The sequence below is a fragment of the Mesoplodon bidens genome (genome assembly GCF_964165515.1).
Source record: "Mesoplodon bidens genome assembly, chromosome: 3".
Lineage (NCBI taxonomy): Eukaryota > Metazoa > Chordata > Mammalia > Artiodactyla > Ziphiidae > Mesoplodon > Mesoplodon bidens.
The window spans coordinates 105244032-105264720 of record NC_138178.1 but is presented as its reverse complement, the minus strand read 5'-3'; the positions used below and the strand labels follow the sequence as shown (position 1 = coordinate 105264720).

The 20689-nt window shown below is 45.9% G+C and overlaps 2 protein-coding genes across 2 annotated transcripts; both read left to right on the top strand.

Annotated features, from left to right (window-relative positions):
• Positions 1-587: 587 nt before the first annotated feature.
• Positions 588-12345, top strand: LOC308614067 (mast cell protease 3-like; the record flags this gene model as incomplete). The annotated part of the gene is given in 9 exon segments (XM_081228278.1): positions 588-665; positions 9573-9699; positions 9918-9929; positions 9932-10064; positions 10544-10679; positions 10874-11092; positions 11097-11129; positions 11468-11577; positions 12174-12345. Coding segments are annotated over 9 exon segments (1020 nt in total).
• Positions 12346-14634: 2289 nt separating this feature from the next.
• LOC308615133 (granzyme H-like) lies at positions 14635-17704 on the top strand. Its single transcript, XM_081230242.1, has 5 exons — positions 14635-14782; positions 15856-16016; positions 16431-16566; positions 16768-17025; positions 17439-17704. The coding sequence occupies exons 1-5, from the start codon at positions 14729-14731 to the stop codon at positions 17613-17615; spliced, it is 786 nt and encodes a 261-aa protein (XP_081086368.1). The 5' UTR covers positions 14635-14728; the 3' UTR covers positions 17616-17704.
• Positions 17705-20689: the final 2985 nt, after the last annotated feature.

Genomic DNA, 20689 nt, shown 5'->3' with positions numbered 1-20689 from the left:
AAAGTTGCCCAGCCACATACATGTTCATCTCAAGTATTACATTTATTTTGAGGAAATGGTTTTATGATTTAAAACAGGTATAAGAATCTTTGTTGTAGACCCTCATTCTCCTTTGAGAGATGAGGGAGACAAAGTCCCAGAAGGGGGTAGTGACCTACTGGAGGCACCAAAGAGTTAGGATAGAGCCTGGACTGAGCCAGGCTCCCTGACAACCAAGCCAGCAAGAAGCCTTCCATGTTTTCTAACCCCTGCCCTTGTGATGACTTCCTGGCATCCCTGGACAAGACATGAGCCTCTGATCAGACACCTACCTCCCCGGAGAGCAAGCCTCTGGGCTCCCGTGGCAGCCATTCTCTGACAAGTATTCAAAACACCTTCCTGGTGAGCTGGTCTGTCTGCTCATGGGCACACTTGGATGGAGGCAGGTAAGTACCTGAAACATGCTGATTCCTTCAAATCTTCTTGTCCTTAGAAGTATCCTCTGTCCCCCACCTTCAAGGAAACAATTCTTGCCTTGCTTAAAGATCTCTGTAATGGAAATAAAAAATGAAATGCAGTAAAACATCTCCACAATGACCTCTAACGAAATGCCTCTACTCACCAAGACCCTCTCCCATCACCCCTCCTGCCCTCCAGACCCACAAGAAGACTCAGGTCCCAGTGTGGTTGGAGAGAGAACTGCCAAGCCAGCTCTGGGTCGAGAGACCTAAAGGGATGCAAGTTTTTGCTAATTTCTCTTGGGAATGTGCATTGGAACAGGGATGGCTCTGCCTTCCCTGCCCATGACCATACTTCTGCCAATAGCACTCACTGTGGACTTGCAGAACTTCCAGGGTTTATTTCCTGTCTTGGTATCCCACACAATACCCTTTTGGCCAACAAACACATTTCACTATGAAAAAAGTTCAGCAAAAGTTTCCTTTCTTTCCAGAGGCATATTGCTAGACTACGTTTCTTACTCAGAGTCAAGAGGCTCAATGAACCTGTGTTAATCAGGTAAGACAAAGAAAATCACATCTAAGCCTGTAATAGTCAAATTAATGAAAATCAAAGATAAAGAGAAACAGTTGACCATAGGCAGAGGGGAAAATAAGTTACATTACTTGAGGGGAAACAAGAATCACAACAAGCTTCTTGTCAGAAATAATGGAAGTCAGAAGGCAGGGAAATAACATTTTAAATGATTGAAAGAAAAAATAGGCAACATATTTCTGGAATTCAACCTAGAATTCTATGTCCAGTGAAAATATTGTTCAAAAATGAAGACAAAATAAAGACATTTTCAGAAAAACAAAGGTAAGAGAATTTGTTGCCATCAGACCTGCACTGCAAGAAATACTAAAAGAAGTCTCCAGGCTGAAAGGAGATGATCCCCCCATTTGTAAGCAGGAAGGGAAAAATAAAAGTGTAAAATATGGACTCAAGATGGTGAAGTAGGAAGACCCCGAGCTCACCTGCCCCCAAGAACACATCAAAACTACAACTACATATAGAGCAACTCTTGCTGAGAATAACCTGAAGACTAGCAGAATAGCTCTTCTACAACCAATGTTATCAAAGCACACATATGCACACACAGGGAGTCTGGGAAGAGGAGGAGATGATATCTAGGCAAGACCTTTATCCCTAGTGATGACCCATAAAATGAGGGGATGTCACAGACTCAGGGATCTTCACTGTGAAGAGAGGGGGTTTGAGCCTCATATTAGGCACCCCAGCCCTGGGGTCTGACACTGAAAAAGTGAGACCCATTAGCTGGTTTAAAAATCATTGGGCCTACTGGAGGGCTCTCCCTAGACTCCACTCTTGAAGAGTGCACAGACTTGTTCCCAGTCCCCGCACCAAGGCAGCATACTGAAAACTGCCCGTGTTTTTTTTTTCTTTTTTTTAAGAAAAAAAGGGAGAGAACCCAAATAAATAAAATAAGAAATGAAATAGGTGAAGCTACAACTGATACCACAGAAATACAAACAATCATAAGAGAATACTGCAAAAAAGTTATATGCCAACAAATTGGACAACCTAGAAGAAATGGATGAATTCCTAGAGACATACAATCTTCCAAGACTGAATCAGGAAGAAATAGATCATCTGAACAGGCTAATAACTAGAATTGAAATTGATTCAGAAATCAAAAATCTCCCAGTAAACAGAAGTCTGGGACCAGACAGCTTGACAAGGGAATTCTACCAAATATTTAAAGAGTTAACACCTATCCTTCTCAACTATTCCAAAATAATGAAGAGGGAACACTCATGAACATTCCATGAGTATAACATTACTCTGATACTGAAACCAGACAAATACAAAAGAAGAAAGAAAGAAAGAAAGAGAAAGAAAGAGAGAGAGAGAGAAAGAAAGAAAGAAGAAAAGAAAGAGAGAGAAGGAAGGAAGGAAGGGAGAGAGGGAGGGAGGGAGGGAGGAAGGAAGGAAGGAAGAAAATACAAAAAAGGAAAATCCCTGACCTACATAAATGCAAAAATTCTCAATAAAATATTAACAAACCAACTTCAACAATACATTAAAAGGATCATACAGGGCTTCCCTGGTGGCGCAGTGGTTGAGAGCCTGCCTGCCGATGCAGGGGACACGGGTTCGTGCCCCGGTCCGGGAAGATCCCACATGCCGCGGAGCGGCTGGGCCCGTGAGCCATGGCCGCTGAGCCTGCGCATCCGGAGCCTGTGCTCCGCAACGGGAGAGGCCACAACAGTGAGAGGCCCGCGTACCACAAAAAAAAAAAAAAAAAAGGATCATACACCAAGATCAAGTGGGATTTATTCAAGGGACAGATGGATGGTTCCTTATCTGCAATACAATCAATCCTACACCACATTAACAAAACAAAGAATAAAATCATATGATCATCTCAATAGACGCAGATAAAGCATTTGACAAAATTCAACATCGATTCATGATAAAAACTCTCAACAAAGTTGGTATAGAGTGAACATGTCTCAACATAATAAAGGCCATTTATGACAAACCCACAGCTAACATCATATTCAACAGTGAAAAGCTGAAAGCTTTTCCTCTAAGATTAGGAACAAGACAAAAAAGCCCACACTCACAATTTCTATTTAACATAGTATTGGAAGTCCTAGCCACAACAATCAGACAAGAAAAAGAAATAAAAGCATCCAAATAGGAATGAAAGAAGTAAAATTGTCACTATTTGCAGATTACATAATATTATATATAGAAAACTCAAACTCCACCAAAAAAAAAAACTATTAGAAGTAATAAATGAATTCAGTAAAGTTGCAGGATACAAGATGAATATATGGAAATCTGTTGTTTTTTTATACACTAGTAATGAAATCTCAGAAATAGAAAGAAAAAAATCCCAATTACAACCCATCAAAATAAATAAAATACCTATGAATAAATTTACTCAAAAAGGTGAAATATCTATACTCTGAAAACTATAAAACATTGATTGAAGGAAGTTGAACAAATAAATGGAAAGTTATCACATGTTCAGGGATTGAAAGAATTAATATTATTAAAATGAGTTATGACCCAAAGCAATCTACAGATTTAATGCAATCCCTATAAAAATACCCATGCCATTTTTCAGAACTAGAACAAATGATCCTAAAATTCATATGCAAAAACAAAGGACCCCAAGTAGCCAAAGAAATGCTGAGGAAAAAGAACAAAGCTGGAGGTATCATCCTCCCTGACTTCATACTGTACCATAAAGCTACCATAATCAAAACAGTATGAAATTGGCACAAAAACAGACACAAAGATTAATGGAACAGAATAGAGAGCCCAGAAATGAACACATGTACATAAGGTCAATAAATATACCACAAAGAAGGCAAGATAATACAATGGAGAAGGGCTTCCCTGGTGGCGCGGTGGTTGGGAGTCTGCCTGCCGATGCAGGGAACACGGGTTCGTGCCCCGGTCCGGGAGGATCCCACATGCCGCGGAGTGGCTGGGCCCGTGGGCCATGGCCGCTGAGCCTGAGCGTCTGGAGCCTGTGCTCCACAACGGGAGAGGCCACAACAGTGAGAGGCCCGCGTACCACAAAAAAAAAAAAAAAAAAAATACAGTGGAGAAAAGTCTCTTCAATAAGTGGTGTTGGGGGCTTCCCTGGTGGCGCAGTGGTTGAGAGTCCGCCTGCCGATGCAGGGGACACGGGTTCGTGCCCCGGTCTGGGAGGATCCCACGTGCCGCGGAGCGGTTGGGCCCGTGAGCCATGGCCGTTGGGCCTGCGCGTCCGGAGCCTGTGCTCCGCAACGGGAGAGGCCGCGACAGTGAGAGGCCCACGTACAGAAAAAAAAAAAAAAAAAAAAAAAAAAAAAGTGGTGTTGGGAAAACTGGACAGCTACATGTGAAAGAGTAAAATTAGAACATTTTCTCACACCATATACAAAAATAAGCTCAAAATTTATTAAAGACCTTAAACCATTAAATTCTCAGAAGAAAACATAGGCAGTGCACTCTTTGGCATAGGTCTCAGCAATATATTGGGGGTTTTTGGATATTTCTCCTCAGGCAAGGGAAACAAAAGCAAAAAGAAACAAATGGGACCTAATTAAACTTAAAAGCTTTTGCACAGCAAAGGAAACCATCAACAAAACCAAAAGGCAACCTACTGAATAAGAGAAAGTATTTGCAAGTAATATGTCTGATAAGCAATTAATATCTAAAATATATAAATAACTCACACAACTCATTATAAAAAAAAAACCCAATTGAAAAATAGGCAAGGCACAGGGAACTATATTCAATATCCTGTGACAAATCATAATGGAAAAGAATATGAAAAGAATATATATATGTATAACTGAATCACTTTGATGTGCAGCAGAAATTAACACAACATTGTAAATCAACTATACTTCAATTAAAAAAGGTTTTTAATGGGCAGTCATCTGAATAGACATTTTTCCAAAGAAGACATGCAAATGGCCAACAGATACATGAAAAGATGTTCAACATCACTAATCATCAGGTAAATGCAAATCAAAATCACAGTGAGATATCACCTCACACTTCAGAATGGTTATTGTCAAAAAAGACAAGAAATAACAAATGTTAGCAAGGATGTGTTGAAAAGAAAAAACTGGTATCCTGTTGGTGGGAATATAAATTGGTATAGCCACTATAGAAAACAGTACTGAGGTTCCTCAAATACCTAAAAATAGAACTACCATGTGATTCAGCAATTCCACTCCTGGGTATATATCTGAAGAAAACAAAAAAACTAGGTCAAAAAGTTATACCAATGTTCACAGAAGCCAAGCTATGGAATCAATCTCAGTGTCCATCCACAGATGAATGCATAGAGAAGATGTGGCATATACATATGCACAAGAGAATATACTCAGCCATAAAATAAACAATGAAATTTACCATTTGCAACAACATGGATGGACCTGGAGGGTATTATGTTTAGTGAAATAAATCAGATAAAGACAAATACTGTACATTTTCACTTACACGTGGAATCTAAAATATAAAACAAATGAACGAATGTAATAAAACACAAACAGACTCATAGATACAGAGAAAAAAGCTACTGGTTACCAGAGGGGAGAGGGTAATGGGAGAAAGAAGATAGAGGAAGGAGACTAAGAGGAACAAATGACTAGGCATAAAATAAATAAGATACAAGTATGTAATGTACAACAAGGGAATATAACCAATATTTTATAATAACTTTAGAGTCAGTATAAACTGTAAAAATACAGACACCTGAAACTAATATAATATTGTAAATCAACTATACTCTAATTTTTAAAAAGTGACTAAGTGGAAAAGTATTTATATCAATTTCTTACATGGATTATTGACTTCAAGGCAAAAAATGCTTTAGTATTTATGGCATATAGTGGTGAAATGTATGACAAAAAGAACTCAAAGGGTGAGAAGGAAGACAAATGAAAATGTATCATTACAATGTTCATATATGAAATGGTATAGCATGAATTCAAGGTTGCCTGTAATATGCGAAGGAGGCATATTGTAATCCTAGAGTAATAGCTAAAATAATATATAGATATATAACTAAAAGCCAATAAAGAAGACAAAATGAGATACAACAAAATATAGCAGGAAAAGTAGGGCAAAAGAACAAAGAATAAATCACATTAATAGAAATCAAATAGCAATACGATATTTTTCAATCCAACCCTGTCAGTAGCTGCATTAAATGTAACTAGATTAAATACTCCAAAGGACACAGATTGTTAGTCTGGATAAAAATGCAAGACTCAACTTTGTGCTGTTTAATGAGAAACATCTTAAATATAAAGACATGGATAGGAGGAAAGTAAACTTATGGGGGGAAAAAAGATGTATCCTGCAACACCAATTTAAAAAAAGCCTTACCCATGGTATATGCTGTTTAACTTTAGAACTTCTGGCCATCTGAGAGATGAGATAGAGTAGAATAATTATTTTCTTTTTTTTCCTTTTCTTATTTCTATTTATCTGAATAAGAGTGAAGTTGAGACTTTATTATTTTTTACATTTATTTTACTGTAAACGCTCAGGTCTTTTGTCCATTCTCTCAGGTTTTTGGTCTGTTTCTTCTGGATTTAGAGGTCTTTGAATATTAGATTAGCTCCTTAATTGTGACATAGGTTGCAATAATTCTTTACAAGTTTGCTGCATGTAATTTGAATTTTCTTACACTCTTCTTTGATATACAAACTTTAAAATTTATTTTTTCACATCATAACTTATTTATCAGTCTTTCTTTTAAAGTGTATGAATTTAGAGTCATTGCTAGAAAGGCTTTCTCCACTCTCATTTTCTAAAGGACTTTACCTATGTTTATTTCTAGGCAATATATGGTTTTATTTTGTGTATTTCAGTATACAAATATCTAACCTATTTGGACTTTATTCTGGTGGTTTCCGTAAGATACTGCTCCAATGTAATCTCTTTACAAATGACTATCCAGTTGTTCCTAAATCATTTATTAAAAGTCCATCTTTTCCCTTATGATTTGAATTGCTACTTTATTATAAACTTCATTTCCATATATACTTGTGAATGTTTCTGAATTATTCCATTGTGTTTCACTAGTCTCTCTCTCTGTTCATGATACAACACCACGTTGTTTTTCTGAAAGAATTTTTATAGGCGTTCTTAAGATCTGATAGGCTAACCCTCTGCTGTACTATTCCTTTTTCTTTTTAACAATTTCCCTAGTGATTCTTTCATGCTTATTTTCCACACAAATTTTAGAAACAATCTAGACCTTGTGTAACACCAAGTGAAAAAATTGGGTGTGTTTTTTAAAAATCACATCATATATATTATTTTTATTTATTTATTTATTTATTTATTTATTTATTTATTTATTGGCCACGCCATGTGGCTTGTGGGATCTTAGTTCCCCAACCGGGGATTGAACCTGGGCCCTCGGCAATGAAAGTGCAGAGTCCTAACCACTGGGCTGCCAGGGAATTCCCAATATACCTATGATTTTTTAATTTTTTAATTATTTTTTTTATTTTATATATATATTTTTTATTAGGTTCTGCTTTATAACAAAGTGAATCAGTCATACATATACATCTGTTCCCACATCCCTTCCCTCCTGCGTCTCCCTCCCTCCCACCCTCCCCATCCCATATATATTATTTTTATAATCACATTTATATATTAGCTTTGGGAGAATCAGTACCTTTTTGGTGTAGATCTGTCATATGTGAGAACTAAGAATATCTTGCTGTTTCTAAAGTCTGTTTTTGTGTTTTTCAGAAGTTCTTTAACATTTTGCACAAATAGGTTTTTCACAATTCTGGTTAAGGTTTTCCTAAGCCCCTCATCTTCTTTTGCTGCTACTATAACAGATTTTCTTCCCAATTATATCTTCAAAGTGGTTATTATTTGTATATATGAAAGATACAGATTTCCTTTTAATTTTGAAATAATCTCCAGCTTATAGAAAAGTTGCCACTGCAATACAAAAACTTTTGTCTTCGGGCTTCCCTGGTGGCGCAGTGGTTGAGAGTCCGCCTGCCGATGCAGGGGACACGGGTTTGTGCCCCGGTCCGGGAAGATCCCACATGTCGCGGAGCGGCTGGGCCCATGAGCCATGGCCACTGAGCCTGCGCGTCTGGAGCCTGTGCTCCGCAACAGGAGAGGCCACAACAGTGAGAGGCCCGCGTACCGCAAAAAAAAAAAAACAAAACTTTTGTCTTCCAGACCCATTTGCGAGTAAAGTTACTGACATGATGCTCCATCAACTTCTCAAATACTTTAGAGTGTAATCCCTACAAACAAGGACATTCTTACATAACCACAGTCCTACGATCAAACCCAGGGAATTAACATTGATGCCACCAATACCATCTAATCCTCAGACAGTGAGAAACCTGGCTCATTAGCTTCATATGTTGACTTATTTGATTAATCCCACAGAGATTTATATAACAGATCTCTCACTCATCTTCTCCAAGTGCCTCCCCTGATCCCCCCACCCAGGCTCTGGTGATCCACGTCAGGCAGCCCCTTCATACCAATGCCCAACTCACCCTATTTATCCTGCTCTGACACATCCCGCCCGACTCCCCACCCCTCTACCGCCCCGACTCCATGAAGGCCTTTAAATCTCCCTTGAGCTCCGATACCACCTAATAGCCAGTCCCTGTTTGAACACCTTCTTCAACAGACTTGGGCATCCTCTCCCTGCCTCACATGTATTCTAATTACTCATCCAGGCTGCCCAGTGCAGGGTGTCCGAGCCCATGTAGGGAGTGTGTCCACACAGGAGAGAGGCCTGGAGTGGGCACATTCCCACCCCACGTAGGCTTGGCTTGGACACCACACTCTCATTTACTGTGGCTCCCCTGCCAGAATCCCTACTGAGTGTGCTTTGTTTCTTTAAGGTTTTGTTGCTTTTTAAGAGACTTGGGATCAAGATATTTAGAACCAACAATATTTTCAATTCCATGACTCTCTCCTTCTTTTCCATTATGGGGACATGATCAGGATAATTTGTTGAGCAAATAGTACAGGGACATCAGAATGCAATTCTCTGGATAGTGGTGTGGGAATTCTGCTTTGGCTGCCTAGCATCCATTCTCACTTAATGTGGTATCAGTAATTCATTAAAAAGAGTAACTCTGGGGACAGGCAAACTTTGCACGTGGGTTGGACAGAGCAGACCCCAACCTATCCAAAGACACTGACCTAGGCTTAGACGGATCAGTGGTTTCAATGGCTCTGACTAACTCTCCAGACCCCTAAAGCAATGTGGCAGACTCTGCTTTGCTATGACTGCCGTTGTGTATCTCCCATCCCACACGCTCTCCTTACATGACAGCAACACTCCTCCTGCTGGGAGGTGGGGTCTATAGATATTCTTGAATCTATCATCATGAGACCCAGGTTGCTAGGGCTCAGGGACCTGCTATTGGCTGATACAACATCTCCAACTACCCCTACTTGGAGCTGCCTTTCTTGTTTTCTGCTGCTGTGGTGGCGCTGAGTTGAGAGCTATGGGGTCCTTCCGTGGTGACTGACAGTTCATGTTCCACTCAGACCTCAGGACTTGATCAGACAGAGCTGTGAGACTTTCAGAAAAACCTCATTTGATAAAGGTCACAACACCAGAGGGGACCCTCGGGGTTAAAGGACCAGAAGGAAGCAGCGGCGACTCAGATCTCGGCAGCCTTCCTGGAGAGATGCTCCTGCTGGCCCTCCTTCTGTCCCCCAGTGGGGAGGCAGGTAAGTGACTGTCCTCACCATCAGAGGTCCAGTCCCATCCTGCACTGGAGCAACCCTGCTCAGATGCTACACTCATACATATCCTGGCCCTGGTCCATCTCTAGGAACTTTCTGAACTCTGGTCAAATTCCCTCAAAGACCAGCAAATCTGCTCCCATCTCCCCTCTCCAGGCTTTGGCTCCATGAGCACAGCGGGCAGACTGCAATCCTTCTTTCAGGCAAAATCATCGGAGCCATGAGGCCAAGCCTCACTCTCATCCCTACATGGCATTTCTTGAGTACCATGTTTCAGAGAAAAGTTTCATCTGTGGGGGTCTCCTTGTGCATGAGGACTTCGTGCTGACAGCAGCTCACTGCTGGGGAAGGTGAGGAGCAGCACCTGGGCCCCCACCCCTCTGTAGACCCCTCACAGGGAACCCTCTTCTCAGGGGCTGCAGACCTGGGCCACAAAGTAACATAGGAGAGCTCTTCAGAGGACAGGTGAGCTTTGGGGAGAGAGGAACAAGTCAATGCGAGTGGCCCGTGGAGAGAAGGGACTGATCAAAGGTGGGATGGAAGGAAGCCGAGGTTGCACCCTGGAGTCCAGAGTGCAGATGTGAGAAATTCCTGGTTTTCCTTAGAGACAGTCAAGCTCTGTGCAGGACTGAACACCCTAAGTGGACTCCAGGAACTTGCACCCAGCCCGGGCTGCCAGGAAGCAGGCAGCACGGAGATGCTCAGCCCCAGGTCCCATACCTAGAACTTTCTCCCCTCCAGTCCCGCCCTGTCCCAAGCTGTGCTCTTTCCTCATGGCTCCTGGGCTGTATCTCCTGTGACTCCACCTCCCTCTCTGCTCTCGGTGCAGCTCAATCAACGTCACCCTGAGGGACCACAACATCTACCAGCAGGAGAGGACCCAGCAGGTCATCCCAGTGAGAAGAGCCATCCCCCACCCACGCTATGATCATAATAAGTGGGTCAACGCTATCATGTTACTGCAGGTAGGGCACGTGGCCGCACTGGTTCTTGCACACTTTCATCCCAGGGTTTTGAATCCCCCATGACCTCATTCCTGTCCCTCCTTCTGGTACGACCCCTTCAGTTGTCCCAGGGCAGTGAGGAATGCAACCCCATAACTGTCCCATAGGCCTCTGTGGGCCAAAAGTAGGTTAGAATGCCTTTCCTCTGCCTTCAGCTGAGGAGGAAGGCCTACCTGACCGCGGCTGTGAGCCCCATCAGGCTGCCCTGGAGGAGGGAGCTGGTGAAGCCAGGGATGGTGTGCAGTGTGGCCAGCTGGGGGCACCTGGGCATGAACAATCCAGTGGCAGAGAGACTGCAGGAGGTAGACCTTGAAGTCCAAAGGGATGAGGAATGCATCTCTCGCTACAAGGATTACAACACCACTACCCAGATATGTAGGGAACCCAAGAAGGAGGAAGGGTCCTTTTTTGGTGAGATCCCAAGCATTATCCATGCAAAGCCCTGGGCACAGACAAGCTGTGAGGGTCTGGGGCAGTGGGAACTAATCATATTCCTGTGTCCCCAGCCTTTTCTCCTATACAGTCTCTGACCTGTTTCCCTGGGGGCATGGAGACTGTCCCACCACCACATATGGGCAGAGGCTTCCTTGGGGAGGAGAAGGGGAGATTGTCAAGGCCAGGCTGAATCCTCAGGACCAACAGCCCCTGATATCAGCCAGGGCCCCCAGCAGAGACCATCCACCCTGGGGCGGCACGGAGGACCACACCTGAAGAAGGTCCGGCTCAGCCCTTCCTCTCTCTGCCCACAGGGCGTCTCTGGGGGCCCCCCTGTGTGTAATGGCATGGCCCAGGGCATTGTCTCCTTTGGAGAAGAGAATGGGACACCTCCAAATGTCTACACCAGAGCCTCGAGCTTTCTGTACTGGATCCAAAAAACAATGAGCTACTATAAACTGCAGGGACTAGACTAACGTGCCCCTGGGATGGATCCCTCCATCTCCTCTGGGGTAGAGGTCAGAATGGCACTGGGCCAAAAGGGGGTGAAGGGGGGACTGCCTGGAACTTAATAAACTTTCATCTCTTGAGCAAAAATCATTGATTCCTATTTTATTCATTCAAACACATTCGTTAGGCACCTACTGTGTCTGGCAACCATCCGTTCACATTTATGATCTGTTATGGGCTTCCCCCTCCAACACACCACCCACCCTTCCAGCTCTAGAATAAAAATTCCTGCTGCAGGGCTTCCCTGGTGGTGCAGTGGTTGAGAATCCGCCTGTCGATGCAGGGGACATGGGCTCGTGCTCCGGTCCGGGAAGATCCCACATGCCACGTAGCGACTGGGCCCATGAGCCATGGCCGCTGAGACTGCACGTCCGGAGCCTGTGCTCCACAACGGGAGAGGCCACAGCAGTGAGAGGCCCGTGTACCGCAAAAAAAAAAAAAAAAAGAAAGAAAGAAAAAAAAAATTCCTGCTGCACTGACAGCCAGCTCCCTCCATTCCCTCGTCCCCAGTGCCAGCTCCCCCTGCCAGGCTGACCATGGGCTCCATCAGAAAAGGGAGACACCTCCTCAGGAGAACACGACCCTCCCCTCGAGGACCCTCTTATCGCATCCATATGCCGTCCTCCTAACCCACACCCACTCCCCTGCCCCACCCTATCCCAGTGCCAATGTGGCAACATAGGAGAATCCAGATTTGGAAGGAGGACCACCTGAGAAGCTCTGGGGTTGAGGGGGGCACTTCTCAACCCCAGAAACAGAAATGTGGGGAGGCTTTAGAAATGTGTAATGCTCCCCATGCAGAGTTCCCTCTCCACATCAGAGCAGCCAGAGCTCTGAAGGCTGAGAGAGTTTCAGGAGGGGCTTCAGTATTCCCAGGCCTAGCTCAAGTACCTGTCCCAGCTCTGTCCTGGAGTCCTGAGCCCAGGACCCTGTGCAACCTCTTGTGTCCTGACGGCACATCCTCCCTCAGCCCCAAGTGAACTTGAAGGCGCTCTTCCATCTTTTTTTTTTTTTTTTTTGCGGTACGCGGGCCTCTCACTGTTGTGGCCTCTCCCGGTGTGGAGCACAGGCTCCGGACGCACAGGCTCAGTGGCCATGGCTCACAGGCCCAGTCATTCTGCGACATGTGGGATCTTCCCAGACCGGGGCACGAACCCGTGTCCCTTACATCGGCAGGCAGACTCTCAACCACTGCGCCACCAGGGAAGCCCCTGAATTTTTAATATAAGAACATATTCAGAAAAGCAACCTCATTTTTAAAACATGCAGCTTAGAGACAGCTGGGCTGAAGAGAAGAACTGGTTGGCTGAATGTTTGCATGGTGAGTGAGCTTCATCTCTGGCAAAATGTGTTTTGGGTATAAAAGTAACATATATTCATCATAACATATTCATCATAGAAACTAACATATTCATCATAGAAACTAACATATTCATCATAGAAAGACAATTAAATACAGAACATATAAGAAAATTAAAATTACCAAGAATTCCACCATCCCAAGATAATCATCATTCATGCTTAAGCATGTTTCCTTCCTCTCTTTTTCTATAGGTCCATAGAATGCTGTTTCTTCAACTGACTTGGGGTTGGGTTGTAGAGAACTCCTCATGCCTTCCCCGCCATCACTCTTCCTTCTGTCCTCATACTGGTGAGAGTGGTGGGATCATCTGCAAATGTTTAGGATTACTATGCCCAGGGCCATCAGAGACCTGGTTCTCTGGACAGAGAATACTTAGTGGGTAGTAATTATTAGGATGACCAGCATCCATTTCCTCTTCAGTGCACACCAGTAAGCAGCATTTCTATAGAGGAAGCCTCTCCTCACTCACAGGCACCCTGATTTGAGTGGGACAGCCCCCATCTCAGCTCGAGGGGTGCTAAATACTTCAGCACAACCCAATCAGTCACTCACTTCCAATAGGCCCAGTGATGGTTTGTTTTGGTCAAGTGAATATCAAGTCTAGGAATTTTGTTCAAGATTGTGGGATAAGAAAAGCTCTCTTGGACTTACCCGGTGGCACAGTGGTTAAGAATCCACCTGCCAATGCAGGGGACACGGGTTCGAGCCCTGGCCCGGGAAGATCCCACATGCTGCAGAGCAACTAAGCCTGTGCACCACAACTACTGAGCCTGCACTCTAGAGCCTGTGAGCCGCAACTACTGAAGCCCACGTGCCTAGAGCCCCTGCTCTGCAACAAGAGAAGCCACTGCAATGAGAAGCCTGCACACCGCAACGAAGAGTAGCCCCTGCTCGCCACAACTAGAGAAAGCCTGCATGCAGCAATGAAGACCCAACACAGCCAAAAATAATTAATTAATTAATTTTTTAAAAAACACACAAAAACAAAAAAACACCAAAAAAAAAAAAAAGGAAAATCTCTCTTTGTTGGAGAATGTTTACATTTAAAGAAGCAATTCTAAACACTTCAAAAATATGAGGCTGGGATGGTGGCAACATAAGAAATGGGGTTGCTGTGTGGGGTACCTGGGTGTGTCCAGGTCTATCTGCTCCTAAACCAAGTCCAGCCTCTACCTCACAATGGCACCAAGCAGACCCCCCTTACCATAGTCCTTGCCATCTTATTCTCTACCCACAGATTCTAGGTCTACTCCAGCTGACAGCCAGCCTCTCGAGGGCAGGAGCTGTGTCTCTCATATTACACAATAGGACCTAGCCTATTGTGTAATTATTCAGGATTTCACCAGAATCGAAAAAGAACCAAGAGTCGAAAAATGAAGATATTCTTGATTCAGTCACTGAGGGGCTTCTGGGACCCAGCCCCTGTGCTGGCTGAACCACAGCCTTCACTTCCTTGTTCTTTCTTCTTGTTTTGTGACTCAGTGGTGGGAGTACAAGTGTGGTGACAGTGTCGTTCTCACTTAACCCACGGCAGAGAATGTGGATGACCACGTTGCATGCTGACACCCGGCTCGGGGGTGGGGGGAGCACAAGTCTGGGAGGTCTGTGTGTGCACTGAGCCTGCCCTCCTTCCTTCCCCTGTGTTTTGTGTCCGGAAGGAAGAAACACCAGCAGCTCCAACCTGGGCCAAACTTCGGGGAAGATGCAGCCTCTCCTGCTCCTAATGGCCTTTCTTCTGCCCACCGGGCTGGGACTGGTGAGTGACAATCCCCATTCTTGAGGCCAGAGCCCATCTCACTAAACCTACTGTAGTCCTGACCCTTCTGCCCAGCTCAGCTTTCTCAACCCCAGCTCCCATCCCAAACCCAGACTAACAATTTCGATGCTGCATAGACACTCAGCGAGGATGGATGGCAGAAAGGAAGAGTGGGTCTTAGCCTCTCTCTCACCAGCAGGGAAAGTGGGTTGCGTATTTGGCAGAGGATGTGAAGCTACAAAACACAGGTAATTAAAATCCCTCACTTCAACCCAGGAATAGGCAGCTCAAGTGAACCCACTTTGTATAGGAATTGTCAGTGGACCCAGCTTAAGAACCAATGAAATTTCTCAGTGCCCTCCACCCCTCACTCCTGCCCAGGAGGGGAACCCAGGGGGTGATTGATCAGAAGTGGCTAGATGACACCCAAAGCTCTCTGGGCGACTTGACTCTGCCCCAGGACCCAAACAGCTCATTTTCTGCCCCATCTCCTCGACCTCCCAGGCCCTCGGCTGCCCCACTGTCTTTGGCAGTGCCCTCCCCCCATCCCTATGGCCTTGAATTCCACCAGCACTATCCCCACCAAACCTCAGCCTAAAGCTAATTGGAGGCTATTCACTCTTGCAGCCAAAACACATTTACTGAGATCCGAGGTTGTGTTAGGCCCAAGGACCTGAGGATTTTAGAAAATCCAATTCCATAAGCTCATAGGTAATTATTAGAAAATGGCACAAATCAAGATGTTAGCAGAGGCTTAGAGGGGTCCCAGAGACTCAGCGGGAGTGAGGGCTCATCAGGGAGTCCCGTCCACGATTCTCTGGGCCTCCACCATCGGGAAGGCAGACCCACCCCCCTCTGCACATGTGTCTGATGCAGGACCTGGAGAACAAGCACTGACTGACCCCTTTCTCAGAGGGAGATTCTGAGGCTTGAGGTTCAGAAAAGGTTATCCTGCTGCAATGAGAACCTGGGGGACCCTCCCCCGGTGTCTGCAAGGCGCTGTCAACCTCCCTGACCGCCACCTCCCTGAGCCTCCATCCTGACCACACCTCTCCCATCACCCCATCTTCCAGCCTTTTCTTTCAGAGGAGATCATCGGGGGCCATGAGGCCAAGCCCCACTCCCGCCCCTACATGGTGTTTGTTCAGTTTCTGGTTAAGGAGAGTTGGAAGAGGTGCGGCGGTGTCCTCGTGCAAAAGAACTTTGTTCTGACGGCTGCTCACTGCAGAGGAAGGTGAGGGGCAGTAGCCAGCCTACCCCTCCTGAGACCCCGAACAGGGACCCCGGCCCCTCCCCTGGGGCTGAACCCAGGGGAACCCCTCCCTCACCCTGAGATCGTGGTAACTCAGGACCACAAGACCTCATCAAACAAGCCATCTTAAGAGCCGCACTAGGGTGACGAAAAGCTGAGAAATGGGGCAGGTAAGTTTTGAGGTCAGAGGTGAGAGCAAGAGGCAAGGTTGAGAAGCGAGGGCCCACATGGGTCAGATAGAGCATCAGTGGAGGATGAAAGCGTGCACAGAGTCAAAATCCAAACTCAGAGTAATTTCTCCATATTGCCTGAGAAAGCTCCCAGGTCCCCTGCCTTCATGTCATTGAGAAGCACAGGGCACAGAGGCCCCACACTCCTGCTCTGCTCTCTGTGCAGTTTAATCAACGTCACCCTGGGGGCCCACAACATCAAGAAACAGGAGAGGACCCAGCAGATGATCCCAGTGAGACGAGCCGTCCCCCACCCAGACTACAATCCTAAGAACTACTCCAATGACATCATGTTACTGCAGGCAAGGAAACCTCCCCACTCCTCCTGCCCTCTTGAGGACAGATCGTTTCCCCTCCACTACCACCTGTCCCTTTCCTCCCTCCCATCTGGCTGCCTGACCAGTCCCAGTGGCTCAGGTGAGGGTGGTGGTCAGTGCAGCCTCATCATGGCACCCAAGCCCAGAGGCCTTTGGCTGAGCAGGACTCTTGCCTCTTTCCCTCAGCTGGAGAGAAAAGCCAAGGGGACTGCAGCTGTGAGGCCCCTCAGCCTGCCCAGGGGCAAGGTCCCGGTGAAGCCAGGAAAGGCGTGCAGTGTGGCCGGCTGGGGGCAGGTGGCCGTGGGCACTCAAACCACCACCCTGCAGGAGGCAGAGCTGACGGTGCAAGAGGATCCAGTGTGCAAATCCCTCTTCCCAGGCTATTACAGCCAGGCCACCCAGATTTGCGTGGGGGACCCGAGGAAGGTGAAGGCTGCCTTCAAGGTCAGGTTCCTCGCATCTAAGCACACAGGCCCCGGGGAGAGGATCTTGGGGAGGTCTGGGTAGGGGACAGGCCATATCCTCATCCTCAGCCTGAGAGCTTGGTCAGCCAGGTCCACTAATCCAAAATTTAATTCTCTCCCCTGAGTGGATCAGGGTTGGGGGTGAGAAAGGATCAGTCATCCCATAGCTGCGTTATCACCAGAGTTTCCATGAGGACTGACAGAAAGGTAGACCTGAGTCGAGCTGCAAAGAACAGTCAGAGGCAGGTTGGACCCCAGGAGCGAGGGAGGTGACCAGGCCTCCTCTGGCCCAGATCTTCCTCACAGCCCCTGACAGAGACCACCCAGCCTGGGGTGGCAGGGAAGACAGGACCAGAAGGAGGCCCACTCAGCCCTTCCTTTCTCTACCCACAGGGTGACTCCGGCGGGCCCCTCGTGTGCAGAAACGTGGTCCAGGGTATTTTCTCCTATGGAAGAAAAAACGGGACATCTCCAGGAGTCTTCACCAAGGTCTCACACTTCCTGCCCTGGATAAAGAGAACAATGAAGCGCCTCGAACAGCAGCTTGAGACTGACCTTTTTCTCTGCTGACCATCATTCTGGGGCAGCGGCAAGAATCCCATAGGGGTTAGCAGTGGGATCACAGGGCCACAATAAATGGATCTCTAGAGTGATTACGACTGAATTCCTATTTACTCATTGAACCACCTCAGTATGCAACCACACTGCTCCAGGATGCCCTCTACTGTCAGTTCTGGGGTTTGCTTCCCCCTTTCTCCCCAGCCCTCACTCCTCCCTAAATCCCATGCTGTCTGTATAGAGTCTCACTGATTTCTCAATCATGCCTCTTTGGTGCTTAGCCTTCTGCCAGGTCTGAGTCTAAAGTGAGGTCCATTAAAAACGACCATCTTCTCTCCCCCAAAATGGTCCTCTCTGGGCCTTAGAAATTTCTTACCTTCTCTAAGCCAACCACTGTCACCAACCCCTCTTCAATTTGGCAGAGCAAAGAACAGGTCAGAGGAAGGAGAATAACTCCGGGGACCTAGGAGGTCAGGGGGTCATGCCATGGACACTCAGTTTCCTGTTTCCAGGGCCTCTCTCTCCAGTGAGGGCAGGCTTCTCCCGTAACCAGGACCGTCTAGAGCTTAGGAGACTGAGATGTTCCCATGATGGCCCTCAGCCTCACTGGGGTCCCATCTTCCCACTCTGCCCTGGGCCCAACACGGGACTCAGTCAACCTTGCTCCCTACCGTCCCACACCAGCCCCTGTTTTCTATCTGAGTGCCCTGGCCACCAGCTCCTTTCCCTTCCACCTCATGCTGTTTTGAGCCAGCCTCCCTCTCACCTCCCTAACAGAGCTCCCAGGGCCCCACGTGACTTCTCCTCCTTTGCCTGTCCCCTCCAAACCTCACTTGCCAGCCAATACCTGCTGCTTATCAGAGGAGCCAGTACCCATCTCCCACCTGGGTGGGGCCAGTTCAGGCCCTGGATCCAACCCAGCATCCCCCAGGGGCTCAGCCACCTCCAAGGCCTGTGTAGTCACTCAGCAGCCTAAGCCCTTTTCAGCCTGGCCTGGCCTTGGACCCCTGACTCTCCCTGCTGACAACCAGATTATGGCAGCCTTGTGAGCCAGAGGGACCCAGGGCTGCTGGGTGGGAAAGTACCACTTTGCCATCCATCAGTAGATCAAATGTTGACCTCTCTCTGTACCAGCACATAACAGGCTCTGTCTCTGCCATTGGGAAACGTACAGTGATGAGAAATTTCCTCTAAATTCTGCTGGTTCCTCTCCTTCCACTCGAAGTTCAGTTTGACACAGATGGACCTGTATTTGGAATCTGGAAGAAATCTTGTCTTGAAAATAATTAAATTCTCTGTATTTTAGCTGGATTGCACATTAGAGTTTCACAGGCATGATCTTGTTTGATTCCACAAGGGCAACGTGAAATTGGAAGAGGCTTGGTGACCCACAGGTCCTGGGGTTTCCAATCTGTGCTCTGTGGAGTCCATGTCTGGAGGGGAGGGAGGGAAGAAGGAAAGAGGCAACCAGAACAGCCTGATCTTTAGTTATATTACATGTGGAGGCATGAACCTCAGTCCACAAATCCACGAAATGCCACGTTTAGAGGGTAACACAGTTCACTGTGACCCAGATGTCCTGTATCCCTCAAACACCACCACCAGTGCATTGGATGTGACAGAACACAACCAATTCACGATAACTGGACAGACACTGAATAAAGTGAGATCAACGTCGTAAATAGAAGGAATTTCACTGAAAAGAAAACCAAATAGCATGAATGTGAAAAGCAGAACTCAGCACATTGAAAACTAAGGTGAAAAGCAAATAAAAACTTATTTTTTACACAAGACAGTCCCTACATCCATCTGCCAAGTCTTCCCTGGAGCTGGCAGAGCACAGATGACAAAAGAGCTGAATACATGCATGGAGGAGAGCAAGAGAACGGTAAGATGGGCATGAGCCAAGGGACAACTTCAGGTCACAGCAGTAAATGATGACACTCTTAGGAGAAGCCGTCATACAAAAGGAATGTAGAGAGCCCAGAAAGTCAGCCATGAAGAGCTCCATGGAACCCCACGGTGTAAGCCTGAGCCAGCGGCAGATCCACCACCGCAGGCAAGGGTGTGTGGCCTTGAGGGACAGTGTCTGATGGGTCACACTTCCCCCTTACACCTGATAGAAGCACTTGCCATAGTACGAGATACATTAGGAAGAAAAACTATTACCTTATGATGACTGTAGCATCATGAACCCAGGACTGCCCTTAATGGTATGTGTTTCCTTAAAATGATATCTAGATATATTTACATTATTTCTCTCTTTGATCTAGTGATTTTTATTTCTACGACTTTAACCTACATAAGAGCTAAAGAGTGTGTGTGTGTGTGTTTATGGGGGTTATTCATATCAATGTTCATCAGACCATTATTTAATCATAGATCTCAAATTAGAATCAGTATTAATGTCCAAAATAGGGACATGGTAAAATATGGCACATTCACATTATATATTATGTAGCCATTACCATCTACATTATCCACCGCTCTAGAAAACTAGGCTAGAAAAACAAAAGAACAAAAACTAAGTTGAGGGGCTTCCCTGGTGGCGCAGTGGTTGAGAGTCCGCGTGCCAATGCAGGGGACACGGGTTCGTGCCCCGGTCCGGGTAGATCCCACATGCCACGGAGCGGCTGGGCCCGTGAGCCATGGCCGCTGGGCCTGCACGTTCGGAGCCTGTGCTCCGCAACGGGAGAGGCCACAACAGTGAGAGGCCCGTGTACCGTAAAAAAAAAAAAAAAACTAAGCTGAGAAAACAAAAGAAAGTTAACTAGGCTAAGAACATTAATAGGCAAATCATAAAAATACTGAATAAACACTTGGGGAAAAGTGAAAGCTCACTAATTAATGCAAATTAAAATATTAATAATTTTTGTTTATGTAATTGAGAAGGATTGACAAAAATGATAATAATGAGATGCAGAATGGACATTGAGAAAATGCACTATCACACCTTGTACACAAATATCTTTAAAAAAAAAAAAAAGGAAAAAAGGTGCCTGATGTAACTAACCATCAACCACACCGAGAAAAGTGGAGAAGGTAATGCCTAAAAAAGTTACACAAGTCAAATCTTAGAAATACTA

Coding starts and splice junctions, on each gene's coding strand:
- LOC308615133 (XM_081230242.1), top strand. CDS start 14,729: ATGCAGCCTCTCCTGCTCCTAATGGCCTTTCTTCTGCCCACCGGGCTG. Junction 16,567..16,767: donor ATGACATCATGTTACTGCAG/GCAAGGAAACCT, acceptor TCTTTCCCTCAG/CTGGAGAGAAAAGCCAAGGG. Junction 17,026..17,438: donor AGGTGAAGGCTGCCTTCAAG/GTCAGGTTCCTC, acceptor CTCTACCCACAG/GGTGACTCCGGCGGGCCCCT.